Source organism: Aedes albopictus, chromosome 2 (assembly GCF_035046485.1).
Source record: "Aedes albopictus strain Foshan chromosome 2, AalbF5, whole genome shotgun sequence".
Taxonomy (NCBI): domain Eukaryota; kingdom Metazoa; phylum Arthropoda; class Insecta; order Diptera; family Culicidae; genus Aedes; species Aedes albopictus.
Genome location: NC_085137.1, coordinates 235,991,959 through 236,011,109, shown reverse-complemented (window position 1 = coordinate 236,011,109; position 19,151 = coordinate 235,991,959). Strand labels below are relative to the sequence as shown.

Genomic DNA, 19,151 nt, shown 5'->3' with positions numbered 1-19,151 from the left:
GTTTTTCCAGGGATGTTTTGAAGGTGTTCCTTTAGAAAACCCTTCCAAGATTCTTCAAAAAATTTGCCAAGGAACTCCTTCAGAAATCGCCCCGGGCATGCCTCAAGGGTTTCCTCCAACGATTGTTTTAGGACTTATCCTAGGATTTCTTCATGAATTTTATCAGAGATCTACTTCCGAATTTTGTGTAAAGATTCCTCCGGAAATTTCTCTTGGAATTTCTCCAAGAGTTGCCTAAATTTTTTCCAGGGATTCCTTCAGGAATCCCGCCAGCATTTATATCAGGAGTTTATTCAGGGATTCCATCAGGGATTCTTACAATAAGTCCTCCACCGATTCATTCACACGTTTCAAATAAGAGTCACGACAGCGCAGGTTTTGGTTTCATCGTTTTGTGTTTAGTTATAAAAGAGCTAGTACACGCAAAACAAGGAAAGCTACCAAAAATTGAGATATGCCTTTTCTACCAATTTATGTATTAAAAACGTACAGAAAATGTGATAAATCATAATCCATTCGTTGTATTAAGATGCGCTACACGGTTCCATAGCTTCCATACCACTACACACAAACACCTCCATTCAAACCCGAGAAGTTGAACCGGGTTGCGTCTAAAAATAACTTTCGCTTCGCTGCTGAGCTTCGCGTCCTATTGTCTACATGGAATTTTCCACTTGCAAACAGCAACCTGCTGGATGCGGGCTTTTCAGTGCACAATGGGTCTAGAGTCGTATTTACGAAGACAAAAATGTTTCTGCCAAGTTCTGTCATTTCTTTTTTTTCATTATTGTGAAATGATTACGGTCAATCAAGTGTGGCTTATCCAAAAATCTGCTGATTAATTATTCTCTATACAATATCAGAATGTTTTACAAAGTTATAGCAAATTTACAAAAATAAAACATTCGATTGATTTGATTGATTTGTCTTTATTCAAGAGACTTTCAGCCCTTGGATAAAACATTCGAATCATCAGAACTTTTCGAAAAGTTTTCAATAAATTGCAACTTTTTTGCCTTTGGTCATATTTTAGTCGAGTCCAACGATACATGAAGACCAATACATTAGTCACAAACTTTCAAAATTTAATTTAATTCGGTTCGCTTAGTCTTAAGGTACAGTAATTTGATAAACGGAAGTCAAAAACTAGATATAGATAGAAGGGCTCTAATTTCGTGTAAAGTTGAATAATCAATCAAGCCCAAATTTGCACCAATTAAAATCAAACTCGTTGGTAGTTTTGGTGGACTTTATAAAAGGATACAACTTGCTAAAAATGTTTTAGGCAATTTTTAAAACTTAAACAAATATTATATTCCATATATCTCAGGACTCAGATCACTTAGAAAGTTGATGTCTTCGGCGATGTTGTTAGGTTGGTAACGGCCGCTCAGTTGATTAGCTGATTGGTTCAAGGTTCTGTCAGTAGGCGGCGCTAGTTACGAACTAATTGAAGCATGCAACTTATTTATTATTTCAAATATATTCAGCAAGCTGTAACTTTTTCAAAAATGCACCAAATATTCTCAAATTTTTCCTGCCAGTTGCACAACTAGTAAGATATAAACGGTACAAATTTGGGCTCGATTGGATAACTTTACATAAAATTGGAGCAACTCTAATAAAGTAGTTCATATTTGAGTGTTCTTCGTTTAATTGCTATATCTCTGGATCAAGTGAACCTAATGAAATGCGACATTGCACAATTATGACTAATACATAGCTCTTTGAAAAACCTTTGACTTGACTTAGACACGTTCAAAGAAAACAAACTTACAGCTAGTTGATTACTTCACGAAAAAATATCAATCATTTGAATGATTTTGAAAATGTTTAACTAGCGCCGCCTAGTGGACCATTAACTGTAAGCCCTTGACTCACTTAACAACGTTGTCGAATACACCAACTTTCTAAGTGGTGAGAGTCCTGAGATATATGAAATTTAGAATTTGCCGTTTATTGGTGGAATTTTTAATTAAACGATCCATCACCATCCATCATGGCATTGCAAATAAAATTATTAGAAAGCAGATTTTTGAATCAGTTTAACCAGGCGAACCACCCTAACATAACAATAATAGGGATGACCCTATTGAAAATAAACTTTCTAAAACACAATATGTGTCTAAAAACTTAAAGCTGAAGCTTAAACAGTTTTGTCTTCGCAAATACGGCTCTGGACCCATTGTGCAGTGTGGCGGCTGTATCACTTCCATCACCAAACCACGTTTGTGTTGATGATGATGGCTTTCAGCCTCTTGTCTATTCATGTGCAGTTATAGCCGTGCTGGTTAGAGCGCAGGATACTGTGTATCATCAGGATAGTGCCTCGGTTCGATTCCCGTCGCCGCCCGTATTTCTTTTTAACATGTATTGGTATTTGATGCCGCCGCTGCTGCCATGATCAGTCTAAAAATAGAACAAATAATGAGAAACCAGTGCGACAGTGCACACGCACACATGCGCAATTTTCCTTTTCCAGATTCTAGGAAGCCAATACAATTTTTGGTATACTGCCACCTACCAATTTTTGTATTTGCAAGGCCCTAATACAATATTTGTATATGTTTCATACCCAATTGTATTAGAATCTGCCAATCTCAGGTTGCGTGTAGGTATAAATGTGCTATGGGTCCTCACTCAACCCACCTCTTGACTGAAAAGCTGGCTACTCCTCTGACAATACTGTATGTAGAACCTACTAATAGAATTACACCTTTGATCATAGGCAGATGTATCACTTGTATAGCGTTTCAAAATTGATCAGTTTTGTATATTTTTTCTGTATTAATAGAACTATGAGTTGAATTGATCAAATCAAAATCATCCTAAATGGTACCTATACCTAGTTTTTATCATCGATTACCGATTCGATCTGCGACGTTTCGATCAGTTTAGCTACCGCAAATCACACAGCCCCAGACAGGAAGGGCCTTCACGAAAAATTACTTCCACGTGTAATTGCTAAATATCAGAAGTGCTTCCTCTCTAGGCAATAGAGGATCTTCGATGTACTCATAAAGTGTTCTGAAATGGTCCCTTCAAGTAGTTACCCCGGTAAGTATAGGAGCTCGCGCGTATGGCCCAATAACACTTAATCGTAGATCACTGCTGTGGAGCAAGGTTTCCCACCATATGACGTCCGAATTACGCACATGCCGAATAAATCGCTTCTAGTGCTAAGTGACTGGTCGTGCGGTTCCCACATTAATCAAGATCATCTCTCGCTCGCTCCCTGTCTGTCTGTCTGTCTGTCTGGCCTAGCTGCTTGCGCCGGACAGCGGCGATCAAAGTTAAGGCAATTTAATTACGTTCACGCCTGCTCATATGATTGGTGGTACGGTACACTTATGACCCGAAGTCAGAAGTAGAGCCCCTCTCAGTCAGCAGCGTGTCATTTGATCGAGCAAATCGCACATTCGTCGTTGTCGTCGTCGCTAGAGGGGAAGATGGTATCTCGGATAGAGAGTGCCGATGTGAGCGCGTTTGGCATGTGCTGCTCTACAATCTGACGGTCGAGCGCGTTTGATTGAACTCAGTTTGGAACGGGTGTTTAAATCATTGATCGTTACGCGATTTGATCTATTCCGTTTGTTTCGGAATAGTTCGATTCAAAACCGATTAAATCTTAAATTAAATTGAATATAAATGTACGTGTTGCTAAAAAGTCTGGCAATACTTACACTTCGCGATTTTTTTTCTACTTGTTTTCTTCGAGTTATTGAGTATTTGATAGTTGACTCACCTTGTCGGTAGCCCCTTACTATGTGGAAATACGAGCATTCCTCTTCATCTTTTTGCCGTTTTCAACAATTAAGAATTTATATATTTATATTTATATATGTTATAGTTGTGAGAGAGCTACGAGTGCGACTCTCCACGCGGTGAATATAAATTACACTCACTCCGTGGAGTCTTTCCTGGCGAAGATACAACACTTTTCCACTGTTTCGACCACTGATATTCACTGTGGTCACTTGACTTGTCACTCAACTAGTAGCTATAATAGCTTTAGTAGAACGTTTTGATTGCCTTGAACCTCGAGTGCAAAAGACCAGCCTCGAGTTTTGTCGTGGCTAACCCATCTTCGTATAGTACCTCCCACTCCTTTCGCGGCGAAAGTTTCGCCTCCTTTTCCCCACCTCCTTAACCACTCCTTTTTACAACTGCAGCCGTTAATCCAACACCCGCTTGATCTGCCCAGTCCAGCCTTCTGTTATAAATATTTTTTTCCTTCTAAACCACCGGACAGAAGGTCCAGGTAGTGTGGGGTTAAGGACCGTCTTCTACAAAAAAATAAATAAATAAAAAAAGTGAAAGCCAGGACTACTGTTTCCTCGACCCACTAAACAACATTCCCATGGTCGCCAAACCCTTGTCTCTCCGGAACCACAAATAAGGCATTGCAGGACTCCTTTTCAACAGCGGGCTCGGATCTACCCAGATAACCAGTAATCGTATAAGATGTTGCATAAGACGATAAAGTAGAGGCCATATGCGTGCATGCCTCCAATTAGGCACATGTAAAATGTACGCATATCGCCTCCACTTTAACATCTTGTTCAACATCTTATACGATCACTGATTGTCTGGGTAACCCAGTAGACCGGCGCCACGACAGCACCGCTACCAGGGTGTTCTCTCCACGGCCACTTAATCGCTGTATGATCTACGTAGCCGACTCTGAACCCTTGAACCACTTCTTGTATCGCGTATGCATTAGCCATTCTCCAAGTCCACGCATCACCTCCTCAGTAGCTCCAAGACATACATACATACATTTATTTGTTCAACATCACATTTAGGACAAGACATAATCAACAACAGTACGCCACAATACTCGGTTTGTGGCTGCCGCTCTCCATCCTCGGTCGCGCCCAATGCTCGCCAAGTCACGCTCCACCTGATCCGCCCATCGTCCGTCCTTCCGGATTTGGCCACCTTCTGGATGCTGGGTTCGCCGTAAAGTGCAGCGAGCTCGTGCTTCATCCTTCTCCGCCACACACCGTTCTCCTGCACACCGCCGAAGATCGTCCTTAGCACGCGTCGCTCAAAAACTCCAAGTGCTTGCAGATCCTCCTCGAGCATGGTCCATGTCTCGTGCCCGTAGAGGACCACCGGTCTTATTAGCGTTTTGTACATGGTGCATTTGGTGCGTGGGTGAATCTTTTTCGACCGCAGTTTCTTCTGGAGCCCGTAGTAGGCCCGACTTCCGCTGATGATGCGCCTCCGAATCTCACGGCTCACGTTGTTGTCAGCCGTCAGTAAGGATCCGAGGAAGGCGAATCCCTCCACCACCTTGAAAGTATCCCCGTCTATCGTAACATTGCTACCCAGACGGATCCGGTCGTGTTCGGTTCCGCCTACCAGCATGTACTTTGTTTTTGACGCATTAACCAACAGTACGACTTTTGCTGCTTCGCGTTTCAGCCGGGTGTACAGCTCTGTCACCGTTCCAAATGTTCTGGCAATAATGTCCATGTCGTCCGCAAAGCACACAAATTGACCGGATTTTGTGAAAATCGTTCCCCGGCTGTTGAACCCGGCTCGTCGTATCACACCTTCCAGAGCGATGTTGAAGAGTAGGCATGAAAGTATATCACCTTGTCTCAGTCCCCGGTGAGATTCGCATGAACTGGATAGTTCACCCGAAACCCTTACGCAGTTTTGCACACCGTTCATCGTTGCTTTAATCAGTCTAGTCAGCTTCCCCGGAAAGCCATTTTCGTCCTCGATTCTCCATAGCTCTGCGCAGTCGATACTGTCGTATGCCGCTTTGAAGTCGATGAACAGGTGATGCGTTGGGACCTGGTATTCACGGCATTTCTGGAGGGTTTGCCGTACGGTAAAGATCTGGTCCGTTGTCGACCGGCCGTCGATGAAGCCGGCTTGATAACTTCCCACGAACTCATTCGTTTTAGGTGACAGACGACGGAAGATGATCTGGGATAGCACTTTGTAGGCACCATTCGAAATAGTGATCACCTTAAGTTCTCACATTTCAAATGGTCGCCTTTCTTGTGAATAGGGCTGATTACCCCTTCCTTCCACTCCTCCGGTAGCTGTTCGGTTTCCCAGATCCTGACTATCAGCCGATGCAGACAGTTGGCCAACTTTTCTGGGCCCATCTTGATGAGTTCAGCTGCGATACCATCCTTACCAGCTGCTTTGTTGGTTTTGAGCTGGTGAATGGCATCCTTAACTTCCCTCAGCGTGTGAGTTGGTTCATTTCCGTCCTCCGCTGCACTGGCGTCGTCGTTCCTTCCGTTGCCGTGGGCTCCCGTGCCTACGTTCTCCACGCCGTTCAGGTGCTGATCGAAGTGCTGCTTCCACCTTTCGATCACCTCACGTCCGTCCGTCAAGAGGCCTCCGTCTTTATCCCTGCATATTTCGGCTCGCGGCACGAAGCCGTGGCGGAATGCGATGAGTTTCTGATAGAACTTCCGTGTTGTTTGGAAACGGCACAGCAGTTTTTCTCCAAAAGAGGTGGGTCTGCTGTTTCCGCTTCTGTTTATAACGTTCCACGTTCTGTCGAGTCCCTTGCTGCAGCATTACCGCCCTCGCTGCGTTCTTCTCCTCCAAAACCGTTCTGCACTCTTCGTCGAACCATTCGTTCCGTCGATTCCGTTCCACGTACCCGAAGGTGCTCTCGGCTGCGTCGTTGATGGCTGCTTTCAGTGTACTCCAGCAGTCCTCTAGAGGGGCCTCATCGAGCTCGCCCTCGTCTGGCAACGCGGCCTCGAGATTCTGCGCGTATGCTGAGGCGACATCCGGTTGTTTCAGTCGCTCTAGGTTGTACCGTGGCGGTCGCCGGTAGCGTACATTGTTGATGACGGAGAGTTTTGGGCGCAGTTTGACCATCACCAGATAGTGGTCGTTGTCGATGTTGGCGCCACGATAGGTACTGACGTTGATAATGTCGGAGAAGTGCCGTCCGTCAATCAGGACGTGGTCGATTGATTTGGGATTCCGTCTGCTGTGATGATCTCCAGGTGTAACGATAAGGGAGGCTGTGTTGGAAAAAGGTGCTACGTATGGCCATTCTTTTGGAGGCGGCGAAATCAATGAGTCGTAGGCTGTTTTAGTTCGTCTGCTGGTGGGCGCTGAACTTACCAATCATCGGTCTGAATACATCCTCCTGGCCTACCTTAGCGTTTAAATCTCCTATGATGATCTTGACGTCGTGGCTTGGGCAGCGATCGTACTCGCGTTCGAGCTGCGTGTAGTGTGTGGGGCTGTGCACGTTTATTATGCTGAAGTTGAAGAATCGGCCCTTGATCATCAACCTGCACATTCATTCGTCGATCGGCCACCAACCGACCACGCACCCCTGCATATCACCAGCTCGCGTGTGTTGCCGCAGCTCCGGTAGATGGTATGATTACCTCTAACCGTTCGCACCATGGATCATGTACAACACACCTCCTGCAGCGCTTCGATGCCGAACTCGCGGTCCTGCAGTAGATCGGCGAGTATTCGGGTGCTCCCAATGAAGTTGAGAGATCGGCAGTTCCACGTACCGAGATTCCAATCGCAAGCCCTATTTGTTCCCTGGGGTCGTTGCCGTGGTCTCGGTTCGTATTATTCTGTTGCTGATTTTCCGTTACAATTGTTTTTTTTTACGGCTGGCTCGTAGGACCTGACACCAACCCCCTACTTTCCGGAGGACCATAGTGCACAGTTGAGCTTTGAGTCTTTCCCTGGCATTCGGACGTAGATCAGCCGCCCCTAACATGTTCGGCTGTTCGGGTTCGTTCGGAAGTTAACCATCAATGTTAACTTCTTTTCCCAATCAGCCTAGATAGCTGTGTAGTGTCGGTAGCGGTTGTCTCAATTGGCTAAGAATAACACTACGGACCGCCTGATCCAGTGGTAAGAGTCCACTAAACGGGTGACCCCTAATTCATGGTGTTATGCGGCTTTACGCTTACCGTGCCAAGGAATGAATGGTTAGGGGGGTCTAATAAAAACTTAATCACAAACGGAGCCTGTGGAGACTTAGGGCGTCCTCCACAGTATAACGCCCTTACTGCGCTAACCGGAGCAATAGTGCAGCGGACCTTGCGTTTCTCCGAGATAATCAGTTGCCCTTCTTAAGTCTCAAATTTGAGGCTAAATAAGGGCGGGATTATTCAAATGTTGTAAATTAGCTTACATTACTACCTATATGGGTTCGCTTAATGCGTTTTCGCCATTGGCGTTTTTCAATTGACACCGGATTGGTTTGTCGTTGATGTTTCCTTTTTGTGCTGTGATTGTGAAGTGTGTAATCCTGTCTAGTTTGGGTAGTGGCTACGGCTAGGAAACCTCAGATCAATTTTCAGCGTAAAAAGCGTGCGTGGCCTAAGTGGCTCTACTTCAAAAAGCTCATATTCGTAGGGTAACTTCTGTATAGGTTACCTTGTGAACCCAGTTTTGCTTCTTTCATTATAAATGAAGTGTCGTGCCTCGAGCATGCTATATCTTAGAATGACGTTAACAGTATGTTTCAACCTTTCCTTATGGATGCCTTCAAGCAAGCTCTTGTATTCAGCAGTATTGCTACGATGATTACATCATCTGAAGTAGCTCAAACATTAATTTGAGATGCTTCAGTTTGATGGATTACTTAGGTAGTCCAGTTCATGGATAACTTAACATAGAATTGCACCTAACCATTCTCTGCATGAGCAGAATTTGTCATGAGTTGACTGATTGGCATGTGTCAAATAAGGAGTCTCCTTTTGACCTTCTTTGCACTTTTGAGTGTTCCTTCGCAAAATTTGCGTATTCAGGCGTCCCTGCTCAACGAACTAGGAAACCTGTACTAATTGGTTGCGATCACATTTTGCTGATAACTCGCTTCCATTGCACTCCAAGAGAGTTTCATTGTAATTTTGTACTTACAACGCCCTCCATTGTGGTAAACCTGTAACCAGTGGTGTGTTGAAGTGTCCAAGATTTGTGAGATTTTCGTGATTTTGTGTTTCGTTGTTTTGTTATGTAAATCCAAGGAAGTCCTTAAATGTCTAAACTGGACACTACCCAACACCCACTGTGAGGTAACGCAGCCAATAGTTCCGCTACTCACCACCAGGCATCGCAGAAGGACATGTTGGGCGGCCATTGTGGGTGGTGTAAAGGGGGGCCATGATGGGGCGAAATATGATGGGCGGATTACAGCACGGTCGAAGGCTTGGAGCATGAACCGCCATCGCTAATCCAGCAATTACGTTACAATTCTCGAGAAGTGAAGACGTGAGTTAGCAAAGCTAAACCAAAAGTGATTGAACCAAATTTAAGAAAGTGACTTTGTTACAAGTCGTGCGAAAGTGGAAGAAGCGATTAGGAAAAAGCATCCAGGTAACCCAAGGCCTACATTAATTCCGACCAAGCCCATCATTAACCGCCAAAATCCCCCCCATACAGGACCCCTGTGCTATAGTTTTAAATAGCCTGTGCAGCTAGTACATACCTGTGCCTAGTACTTACCTGGCCGGAGAACTGCCGAAAGTACGCCTTAACGCTGTGCGAACCAACCAAGGTCCGGAGTTTGGCCCAACCGTCAAGAACGCCACTCCGTCGACCGGATAGACCGCCGTTGGCCAGTTAGACGCCGGATAATAGGGGCACGGCCATTTTGGAAGCGTGTCCTGGAGTTAACGCGACGCGACTAGACCCGCGACTCGGACATCGAACGGCAGCCCAACCCAACGGAAGGCGACAACGTAGAAGAAAGACACCGAAAGGAAGGACGAAGGAGAAGGTGTAGTAGCGGAACCAGAAGAAGGGGCCCCGCCAAAAGTGAAGAAGAAGAGAGAGTAAGGTAGGAGGTAGCCAGTAAGAAAGTGGGTGGAAAAGTAGTCAAATAAAGGTACCTGTAGTGCAAAAGTTGAAATAAAGTGGGTTTGTGTATCATAAAGTGTTTAAGTGTTTCCTTGGCCGCGATAGTCAAGCGCGTACGCCGACCCTGAGGCAGTTGAAGGAGGGGGGTCTCACCAGTGCTGGGCAGGGATCGCCCACTAGTTACACTTGGCGCCCAACTGAAATTTGCGTAGACTATCAGAGCCCGGGTACACTTGAATAACGATTGCGTGTCTTTGCGGAAGTCTCTGGGAAAACTTCCAGACTTCGCGGACGAACTTGACCAAAGCACACAAAACAGGTAACCGATTGATGAATGGGAGTCAATATAATCGATTCTTAAAGAGGGGTCTTGGATGTGAGTGAACGGTCTGACTAGCTACCAACAATTGAGCAAAACTTAATAAAAGCATACGAACGAAGTCGGAGAGTTTTCGCGGTGAATTCCGGAATCTCGAACAGTGTTGTGTGGTTTTCAGACTGTGAAACAAAACGCCAAACAAGAACGAAACGTTTATTTGAAATAAGCAAGCTAAAACTAGGATTTTTTTAAATTATTTGCTTCAATAGGGAGCGTGAACAAATTTTAGGTTTTTTTCAATTTTTTTTACAGCTTTCAAGCTAACGGAAGCTTTTTTATAATTAGGATTTTCAAATTTGGTTCAGTGGAAACCCCCACTTGAACACCGTTTTAGTTTCTTTTTCAATTTTATTCTGATTTTCTTTGTTGAATGGCACTGGAAGAGATGGCTATGCCCCAGTTCGTGGCGTGGTACCACGCGATGAATCCTGGGCATCTCACCCTCGATGAGCTGGAGCATGAGATGAAAATCAGGGACATTCCTCTGGACGTCTCTCGTAGCGCAGCTGAGCGGACACTGCGTAGCCATCTGAAAGAGGAGAAAGGCAAGTCTGAGATTAGAAAGCGGTTTGTGAGTGATTCTGTAGTTGCTGAATTAGAGGTTTGTGACGATAAGCTAAATGGGATTAAAAACCACCTGGACAAGCGAGTGTCTAAAAAGGCACCAGACCAGCTGTTCAAAACCAGGTTAATTCATATTCTCTTCCGAATGCAGGCGTTGAAAGACCACGCAGAGAAGGAAGAGGATTTGAACAGCCTTGCAGTGATTGCTGGTGAGTGTGTGAAACTGCTCAATGTGTACTATTCCGCCACCTCTCACCTCTCAGAAGTGCGAGATGCCGAATTAGCGATAATTAATGAGAGTTTGAACCACATTAGGCGTGAGCATGAGTCAGGTGAGGGCAATGAAGAAGAAAATGACGCGAATGGTAGGACAGAGGAAAGGTCGACTGACGAAAGCGTGGTCGTACCCAACGGTAGGAATGCGGAAACAGATAGGGAGAATGCAGGTAGTCAACCCGAGAAAACGACAGAGAGTGAGAAAGAGGGCTTAGCAGCTGAGATCCGACAATTGACGGCAGTAGTGACTCAACTACTGCAACGCATCACAGTTCTTGAGGCTGGTCAACCCGTTGCTCAGTCTCAGAATGTACATGCAGGTACCGCTAACAGCACTCAGATTGAGAGACACGTAGTAGAGGAGAAAGATGTAGAAGAGGCTCAGGAAAAGTCAGTAGATTTCTTAGGCTGGTTGAAACAGAGAAATGAATCGATAGAAACTCTGAAAAACTCAGATGAAGGAAAGATCGTAGAAAGCAAACTGAATGAGAGGAGAGAAAATAGCAGGTCATTGAAGAGTGGGAGCAAGTTTCCCATTCATAAGTGGTCTGTAAGATATGACGGAATGGATAACGGTAGGAGGTTGAATGAATTCCTGAAGGAGGTGGAATTCAACGCTCGCTCGGAAGGATTTTCTGAAGCGGAGCTGTTGCAGGGTGCTCACCATCTGTTTACGCAGAAGGCGAGATCCTGGTTCATGGAGGTTAGTGGAGAGATAGGGTCGTGGAACGAGCTAGTTAGTGAATTGAAGAAGGAGTTCTTACCGGTCGACATTGACTATGTCTATGAACGGCAGGCGAATAACCGGAAGCAGGGTCCCAGAGAGAAGTTCCAGGACTTTTACTTGGACATGGTCCGGATCTTCCGTAGCATGTCGTGCCCCTGGGATGAAAAACGGAAGTTTGACGTCCTTTTCCGGAACACTCGTGAAGACTGTAGGATCGCGATGCTGGCAGCCAATGTGAACACGATACCTAAAATGAAAGATTTTGGTAAGCGTTTTGATTCCATAAATTGGCAAATGTACCAACGGAAAGAGAATAGGTTTTCGCGAAGAGAGATAGTTCAAATCGACGAGATTAGAGGTCAGCAGCGGTTTAGAGATAGTCAAGATAGGCACAAGAACCAAAACCAAGAGAGAGAGGATTGGAAGAGTAGGAAGCAGTTTCACCCAGACTCACAGCAGTTCCCAAAACGTCCTTGGAAGCAACAGCAACCCAACAGCCAGAAATCCGATGAGAAGCAGAAAGAACATGAGAAACCCAAACCTAAGCCTGACAATGCACAACGGCAAAACAACCCAGCTCCTGGAACCAGTGGAACAAACACGCTTCAGCGAATCGTGAACGCGTATGTTCCTCCCGGGAAAAATGTTTGTTTAAATTGCCATGAAAGTGGGCATAGCTTTGAGGACTGCAACAAGCTGGACTCAGAGCGTAAATTGTTTTGTTTCCGTTGTGGGTTCCCAGGTTTCAAAACTAAGAACTGTCCATATTGCCAGTCAAAAAACTTGCCCAAGACTGCCTAGAGAGGCAAGACAGTCTTGCAATGATCTCCACAAGACCTCACACAGAGCCGGCAGTTCCAGACTCTCTCGAACAGCTGGGTTACTCACGAGTGAGTGGAGATACTGCTGATGAGGCCGAGCTAGCAACCATCCTCGTGACTCTCAGCGATGACCCCAGACCATTCGTTAGAGTGGAAATGCTGGGGATCCCAATAATTGGACTGCTAGACAGTGGAGCAGCTAAAACAGTTTTAGGCATAGGCTGTAAAAAACTGATTAATGCCTTGAAATTGAAACTGAGACCCACGCGAATAGATTTGAAAACAGCTGGAGGCCAAAGTTTAGAGGTTTCTGGGACAACTGACGTTCCAATAACGTTTAACGGAGAGACTAAACTCTTACCAGTTCTGGTCGCTCCAAACTTGAGTCGTCGCTGCATTCTCGGCTACGATTTCTGGCAGGCTTTCGGGATCCGTCCTACGGTATCTCAACATATCGATACGATCGACGAAGCTGAAAGAGAACCATTGGAAAAGATGAGTGAGTTGAGCGAGGATCAAATGAGGCAGCTGGAAGAAGTGAAAAGTTTGTTTCTCCCAGCGAGTCCAGGCCATCTGGGCAAAACAGGTCTCATTGAGCACCACATCGAGCTGAAGGACGAGTTTGTGAAGGCCGATCCTGTTCGAAAGAACCCGTACCCGTGGAGTCCTGAGATCCAGAAAAAGATCCACCGTGCATTGGATAATATGATCAGGGACGGGGTGGTTGAACCTTCGAACTCGGATTGGGCTTTACCTGTCGTTCCCGTCAAGAAGCGCGACAGCGAAGACGTACGACTGTGTCTCGATGCTCGAAAGCTCAATGAGCGAACAAAGAGAGATGCATATCCTCTCCCACATCAAAATCGCATCCTCAGTCAACTTGGTCCATTCAGGTTCTTAACTACCATTGACCTTTCGCAGGCTTTTCTGCAAGTACCTTTGAACCGTGCTTCGAGAAGGTTTACTGCTTTCTCGGTTCCGGGGAAAGGTCTTTTCCAGTTTACTAGGTTGCCTTTCGGACTAGTAAATAGCCCGGCAACTCTGAGTAAACTCATGGACAGGGTCTTAGGTCATGGAGAACTTGAGCCCGCTATATTCGTGTACCTCGACGATATAGTGGTGGCGAGTCACACTTTTGAAGAGCATATCGCGAAGTTGAGGGAATTAGCGCGCAGGTTGAAAGAGGCAAATCTCTTTATCAACCTAGAGAAATCAAAATTCTGCTGCCACGAATTGCCTTATCTGGGATACATCCTTTCCGAGAAAGGATTACGGCCTAACCCGGATCGAGTCCAAGCGATCCTGGGCTTTGAGGCACCCAAATCGATAAGGTCTTTGAGAAGATTCCTCGGTATGGTGAACTATTACCGCAGGTTTATCGCCAAATTCAGTGAACTCACCGCACCTTTGACGGATCTGTTGAAAAACAAACCCAAGAAAGTGCGGTGGAATGAGGCAGCAGAAAACGCGTTCATAGCCATCAAAGAGAAGTTAATTACTGCCCCCGTGATGGCTAACCCTGACTTCAGTGTACCGTTCTGCGTGCAGACGGACGCCAGCGATACAGCACTCGCAGGTGTGCTCACTCAGGTCCACAATGGCGTGGAAAGAGTGATTGCGTACCACTCGGAGAAGCTGAAAGGTGCCGAACTTAATTACCATGCGGCGGAGAAGGAAGGTTTGGCAGCCCTCCGCTGCATCGAAAAATTTCGATGCTATATCGAAGGCACACGCTTCACTCTCGTGACGGATTCATCGGCACTCTCATTTATCATGAGAGCCAAGTGGAGATCGTCGTCTCGCTTGAGCCGATGGAGCATCACCCTGCAGCATTTCGACATGGAAATAAAGCACCGGAAAGGGAAGGAAAATATCGTCCCTGATGCTTTATCCCGGTCTATTGAAGCGCTGGAGGTAGTGGAGTCGGACAAATGGTACCGGAATCTATTTGAATCGGTCGAGAACGATCCCGAAAAGTATATCGACTTCCGGATTCAGGACGGAAAGCTGTTCAAATTTGTAGCCGCACAGTCAGATGTGTTGGACTACAGATTTGAATGGAAAGAATGTGTACCAGAGTCCGAACGCCAGCGCATCATTAGACTGGAACATGACGAGATGATGCACATCGGGTTCGAAAAGTGCATCGAAAAGGTCAAGCGTCGGTACTATTGGCCCAGAATGAGTGCTGACGTTAAAAAGCACATTGCAAAGTGTGAGACTTGCAAGGAAAGCAAGCACTCCACCATATCCACTGCTCCGGAAATGGGAAACCAACGGATAGCCAGCAGACCATTCCAGATTGTGTGCATGGACTATATCCAATCACTTCCTCGAAGCAAGCAGGGCAATGCCCACTTGTTAGTCGTCTTAGACATCTTTTCTAAGTACTGCCTGCTTGCTCCGGTGAAGAAAATTGCGTCTGGGAACCTGTGCACAATCCTGGAGGAAAGGTGGTTCCGTAAGTTGTCCGTTCCGCAGTATATCATAACTGATAATGCGACGACCTTTTTGTCAAAAGAATTTCAGGACTTGTTGAAGAGGTATGAAATTCAACACTGGGCTAATGCACGACACAGAAGCCAAGCCAATCCCGCAGAGCGACTGAACAGAACGATCAATTCGATGATTCGAACGTACGTTCGTACCGACCAGAAGCTCTGGGATACTAAAATCTCTGAAATCGAATTCGTCCTCAACAACACAGTCCATGGGTCAACAAAGTTCTCACCTCATAGAATCATCTTCGGGCACGAAATGGTCACACGTGGATCGGACCATCGCAGAGAAGCAGAGAGTGAGCTCTCAGGGGATGATCGTGCTGAGATGCTGAAGGGTATCAGCAAGAAGAATTTCGACCTCGTCAAAGAAAACCTAAAAAGAGCATATGAAAATACCAAAAACCAATACAACCTACGTCACAAACGCTACTCACCTACATTTACTGTCGGACAGCGAGTTTTCAAGCGTAGTTTCGCTCTGTCCGAAGCTGGTAAAAACTTCAACGCGAAGTTAGGCCCACAGTATAAGCCGTGCGTCATCGTCGCTAGGAAGGGTAATAGTTCCTACGAGGTGGCCGACATGAACGGTAGGTCGCTGGGAGTGTTCTCCGCAGCAGATCTAAAAGCCTGAAAGGAGAAATTTTAGGAATCATACGTGATATCATAAACCTACTAGCCTGATTCTTGAGTGAGGGAAGGTCAATTGAGAGGAAAGTGACTGATCCGTGAAAACTCCATTTGGATCAGTCTACTTGAATCCTATTGCGTAATTTCCGCATCGAGGATGGAATCAGGACTAGAATAGGGGATAGGTGTCTGCAGTAAACCTCCCTGAAGAAAATGCATTCAACAAAAAAAAAATCATGTTTTAATGTGTTATGTTAAATTGTTTTTGAAATTTTGTTTCGTGTATGTCCAATAATGTTAAAAAAAAATTCTATTACTCCGTTATGCACATTATGCAGTTTTCTGACTTGCATGCAATATCGTCAATAATCATTTGAAATTGCATGTAGAGCAGTCTACAATGCAGTGTGTAATAGGGTGTGAGAGTGTGAGTGCGCATTGATTTAAGAATGGCCTAATCATAATCAAGACGAAATCCACACGTGCAATATCCTGGTATATCACTTAGTTTTAGCCGGTTTGTTGTACATAGTACATGTCACTTATACATTTTATTCATTATCACCACCATTTGATACTTACCTTTTCAACATTCATGCAATTTTCATGGTTGATGAACTTCTAGCTAAGATCAGCAAAAATAGGAGATTTTGAGAAATAAACTATCAAAATGATCAACTGGCCAAATTGTTTTCTTCGACGCGTCATCAAAATGATAATAAATTCTCAAAATGCACCAAATTTTAACCGATTTTAACCACAAATTCATCAAACTAATCCGCACCATACCACGTTTCACCATATTGTAAACACAATAGATTTGACAGTTTGGTTATTCATAGTCATTCGTACGCACACACTGATAAGACCGATAATGTCATCAAAGCCACAGTTGATTACACTGATGGGCTCTGACTCCGACATAGTGAAACGAAACGTTAGTGAAATATTTCATACCGTACTCTAGAGTAACTTTGTAAATGTTGTAAATATTATTCCGGAATTTTTTTTTTTAATACCATGGTAGATTTAAGCTTTGCATGATCATTAAAAATGATAAATGCATGTTTTAAAATGTTATTTTATTTTTTTAATTTGTTATTATAGTATGTTCGTATATATTTTAATTCGTTTTGCTTCAATGTTGGTCCAAAATTTATGTACAGTTTAATGGGTTCGCTGGAGACCGGAATCGTAAGATGTTGATGGTCAGTAGGAGGCCAAAGCCTCGAAACAGAGTGGAGTTGGAATACCAACGATGAAAACTTATGACCCCGACCCAAAATTTGGCTGATACTAATAAAACGCTACTTTTTCCCTAGCTTACAACTTTGATTCGTTATTTTTGAATAGGTTTGAGATTTTCAGGAGTCAATTAGTGTTAAAAAAAAGAGTGTGTGAGTAAGTTTTGTTCTGTTTGTGAAGACCCTGGTTCAGAGGTACGCGTCACAAAGTTGTTGTTCTTGTGTATGAAAACAAAAAAAAATATCGGCTTCACCGAATTTTTTTAACCCGAGCGGGGGGAGAGTGTAACCAGTGGTGTGTTGAAGTGTCCAAGATTTGTGAGATTTTCGTGATTTTGTGTTTCGTTGTTTTGTTATGTAAATCCAAGGAAGTCCTTAAATGTCTAAACTGGACACTACCCAACACCCACTGTGAGGTAACGCAGCCAATAGTTCCGCTACTCACCACCAGGCATCGCAGAAGGACATGTTGGGCGGCCATTGTGGGTGGTGTAAAGGGGGGCCATGATGGGGCGAAATATGATGGGCGGATTACAGCACGGTCGAAGGCTTGGAGCATGAACCGCCATCGCTAATCCAGCAATTACGTTACAATTCTCGAGAAGTGAAGACGTGAGTTAGCAAAGCTAAACCAAAAGTGATTGAACCAAATTTAAGAAAGTGACTTTGTTACAAGTCGTGCGAAAGTGGAAGAAGCGATTAGGAAAAAGCATCCAGGTAACCCAAGGCCTACATTAATTCCGACCAAGCCCATCATTAACCGCCAAAATCCCCCCCATACAGGACCCCTGTGCTATAGTTTTAAATAGCCTGTGCAGCTAGTACATACCTGTGCCTAGTACTTACCTGGCCGGAGAACTGCCGAAAGTACGCCTTAACGCTGTGCGAACCAACCAAGGTCCGGAGTTTGGCCCAACCGTCAAGAACGCCACTCCGTCGACCGGATAGACCGCCGTTGGCCAGTTAGACGCCGGATAATAGGGGCACGGCCATTTTGGAAGCGTGTCCTGGAGTTAACGCGACGCGACTAGACCCGCGACTCGGACATCGAACGGCAGCCCAACCCAACGGAAGGCGACAACGTAGAAGAAAGACACCGAAAGGAAGGACGAAGGAGAAGGTGTAGTAGCGGAACCAGAAGAAGGGGCCCCGCCAAAAGTGAAGAAGAAGAGAGAGTAAGGTAGGAGGTAGCCAGTAAGAAAGTGGGTGGAAAAGTAGTCAAATAAAGGTACCTGTAGTGCAAAAGTTGAAATAAAGTGGGTTTGTGTATCATAAAGTGTTTAAGTGTTTCCTTGGCCGCGATAGTCAAGCGCGTACGCCGACCCTGAGGCAGTTGAAGGAGGGGGGTCTCACCAGTGCTGGGCAGGGATCGCCCACTAGTTACAAACCATAGCTATTGCTTTGAAAGAAGCTTGTCCTCTGCGGTCTGTACGGACTGCAAGAGGTATTCTTGAATGGAACTCTGATCTGTTCAAGTTCAAAATATCTTCGGATAAACCATTCTTTTGTGTAGTTACAAAGCTCTAGCTTTCGCTTGAGAATTATAGCTATATAATCGATTTAGTGGGCCCTAACTAGCTCTGCTTAATTCAAATCTCCAGGAGGAAATGGGGTTTTGTCCTATTTTTCTCCAGAGGGATTTGAGTATTTCAAACATGTTTTGAACTCTTACATTTTTATGGGGTTTTTTCATGGCGTGAAATTACTCCACAGTTTTATCCCGAAAGGGTGCGTGCGTTGTATAAAGATGGAATGAGTTTCAGATTTATCTGGTTACCTCGTTCTTTCTGAAATGCTTGAGACGCATTGTCGATTATCACATCTGTGATGTTCGTCTGGCTGGCATGCCTATTCATGTGAGCTCACATGCCTCCCAATTTGGGATGTCCACAGTGAATCTTTTACACAAAGTTGTATTCGTTTTCAAGAAAGTACTCGCTCAAACGTAGTTTTTGCTTGGGTGATTTCTTGAATATTGAGGATGCTTTCGATGCCGTGTCTTTCAATGTCATATTGAAAGTCGCATGACGTCACAAGCTACCTCCAATGAGCTATAGGCTCTCTTTACGCTTATGCGTTTTACAGTGTCCTTTTCAGGGCACTGATTAAATCCGGTGTGGTATGAGCTATGAGCTCTCGTTGCGCTTATGCGTTCATTCCCTTTTCAAGGGTACCCCTTCCTATTTC

The 19,151-nt window shown here is 44.9% G+C and overlaps 2 protein-coding genes across 19 annotated transcripts in view; one reads left to right on the top strand and one right to left on the bottom strand.

The window, feature by feature from the left end:
* LOC109412019 (aquaporin AQPAe.a) overlaps window positions 1–19,151 on the top strand; it is a 364,435-nt gene that overhangs the window by 246,095 nt on the left and 99,189 nt on the right. The gene's annotated exons all lie outside the window — the stretch shown is intronic.
* On the bottom strand, window positions 8,910–18,350 carry LOC115262434 (uncharacterized). Of its 2 annotated transcripts, XM_062851365.1 has the most exons (6): window positions 16,303–18,350; window positions 15,528–15,720; window positions 15,324–15,466; window positions 12,954–13,064; window positions 11,809–12,018; window positions 8,910–10,733 (listed from the first exon to the last, which is right to left on the bottom strand). In XM_062851365.1, exons 3-6 carry the CDS (start codon window positions 15,371–15,373, stop codon window positions 10,553–10,555), a joined length of 552 nt encoding a protein of 183 aa, XP_062707349.1. In that variant the 5' UTR covers window positions 15,374–15,466; window positions 15,528–15,720; window positions 16,303–18,350; the 3' UTR covers window positions 8,910–10,552. The 2 variants fall into 2 exon arrangements, with proteins under 2 accessions (XP_062707349.1, XP_062707348.1); XM_062851364.1 differs by lacking the exons at window positions 15,324–15,466; window positions 15,528–15,720; window positions 16,303–18,350 and having other exon boundaries at window positions 12,954–13,227.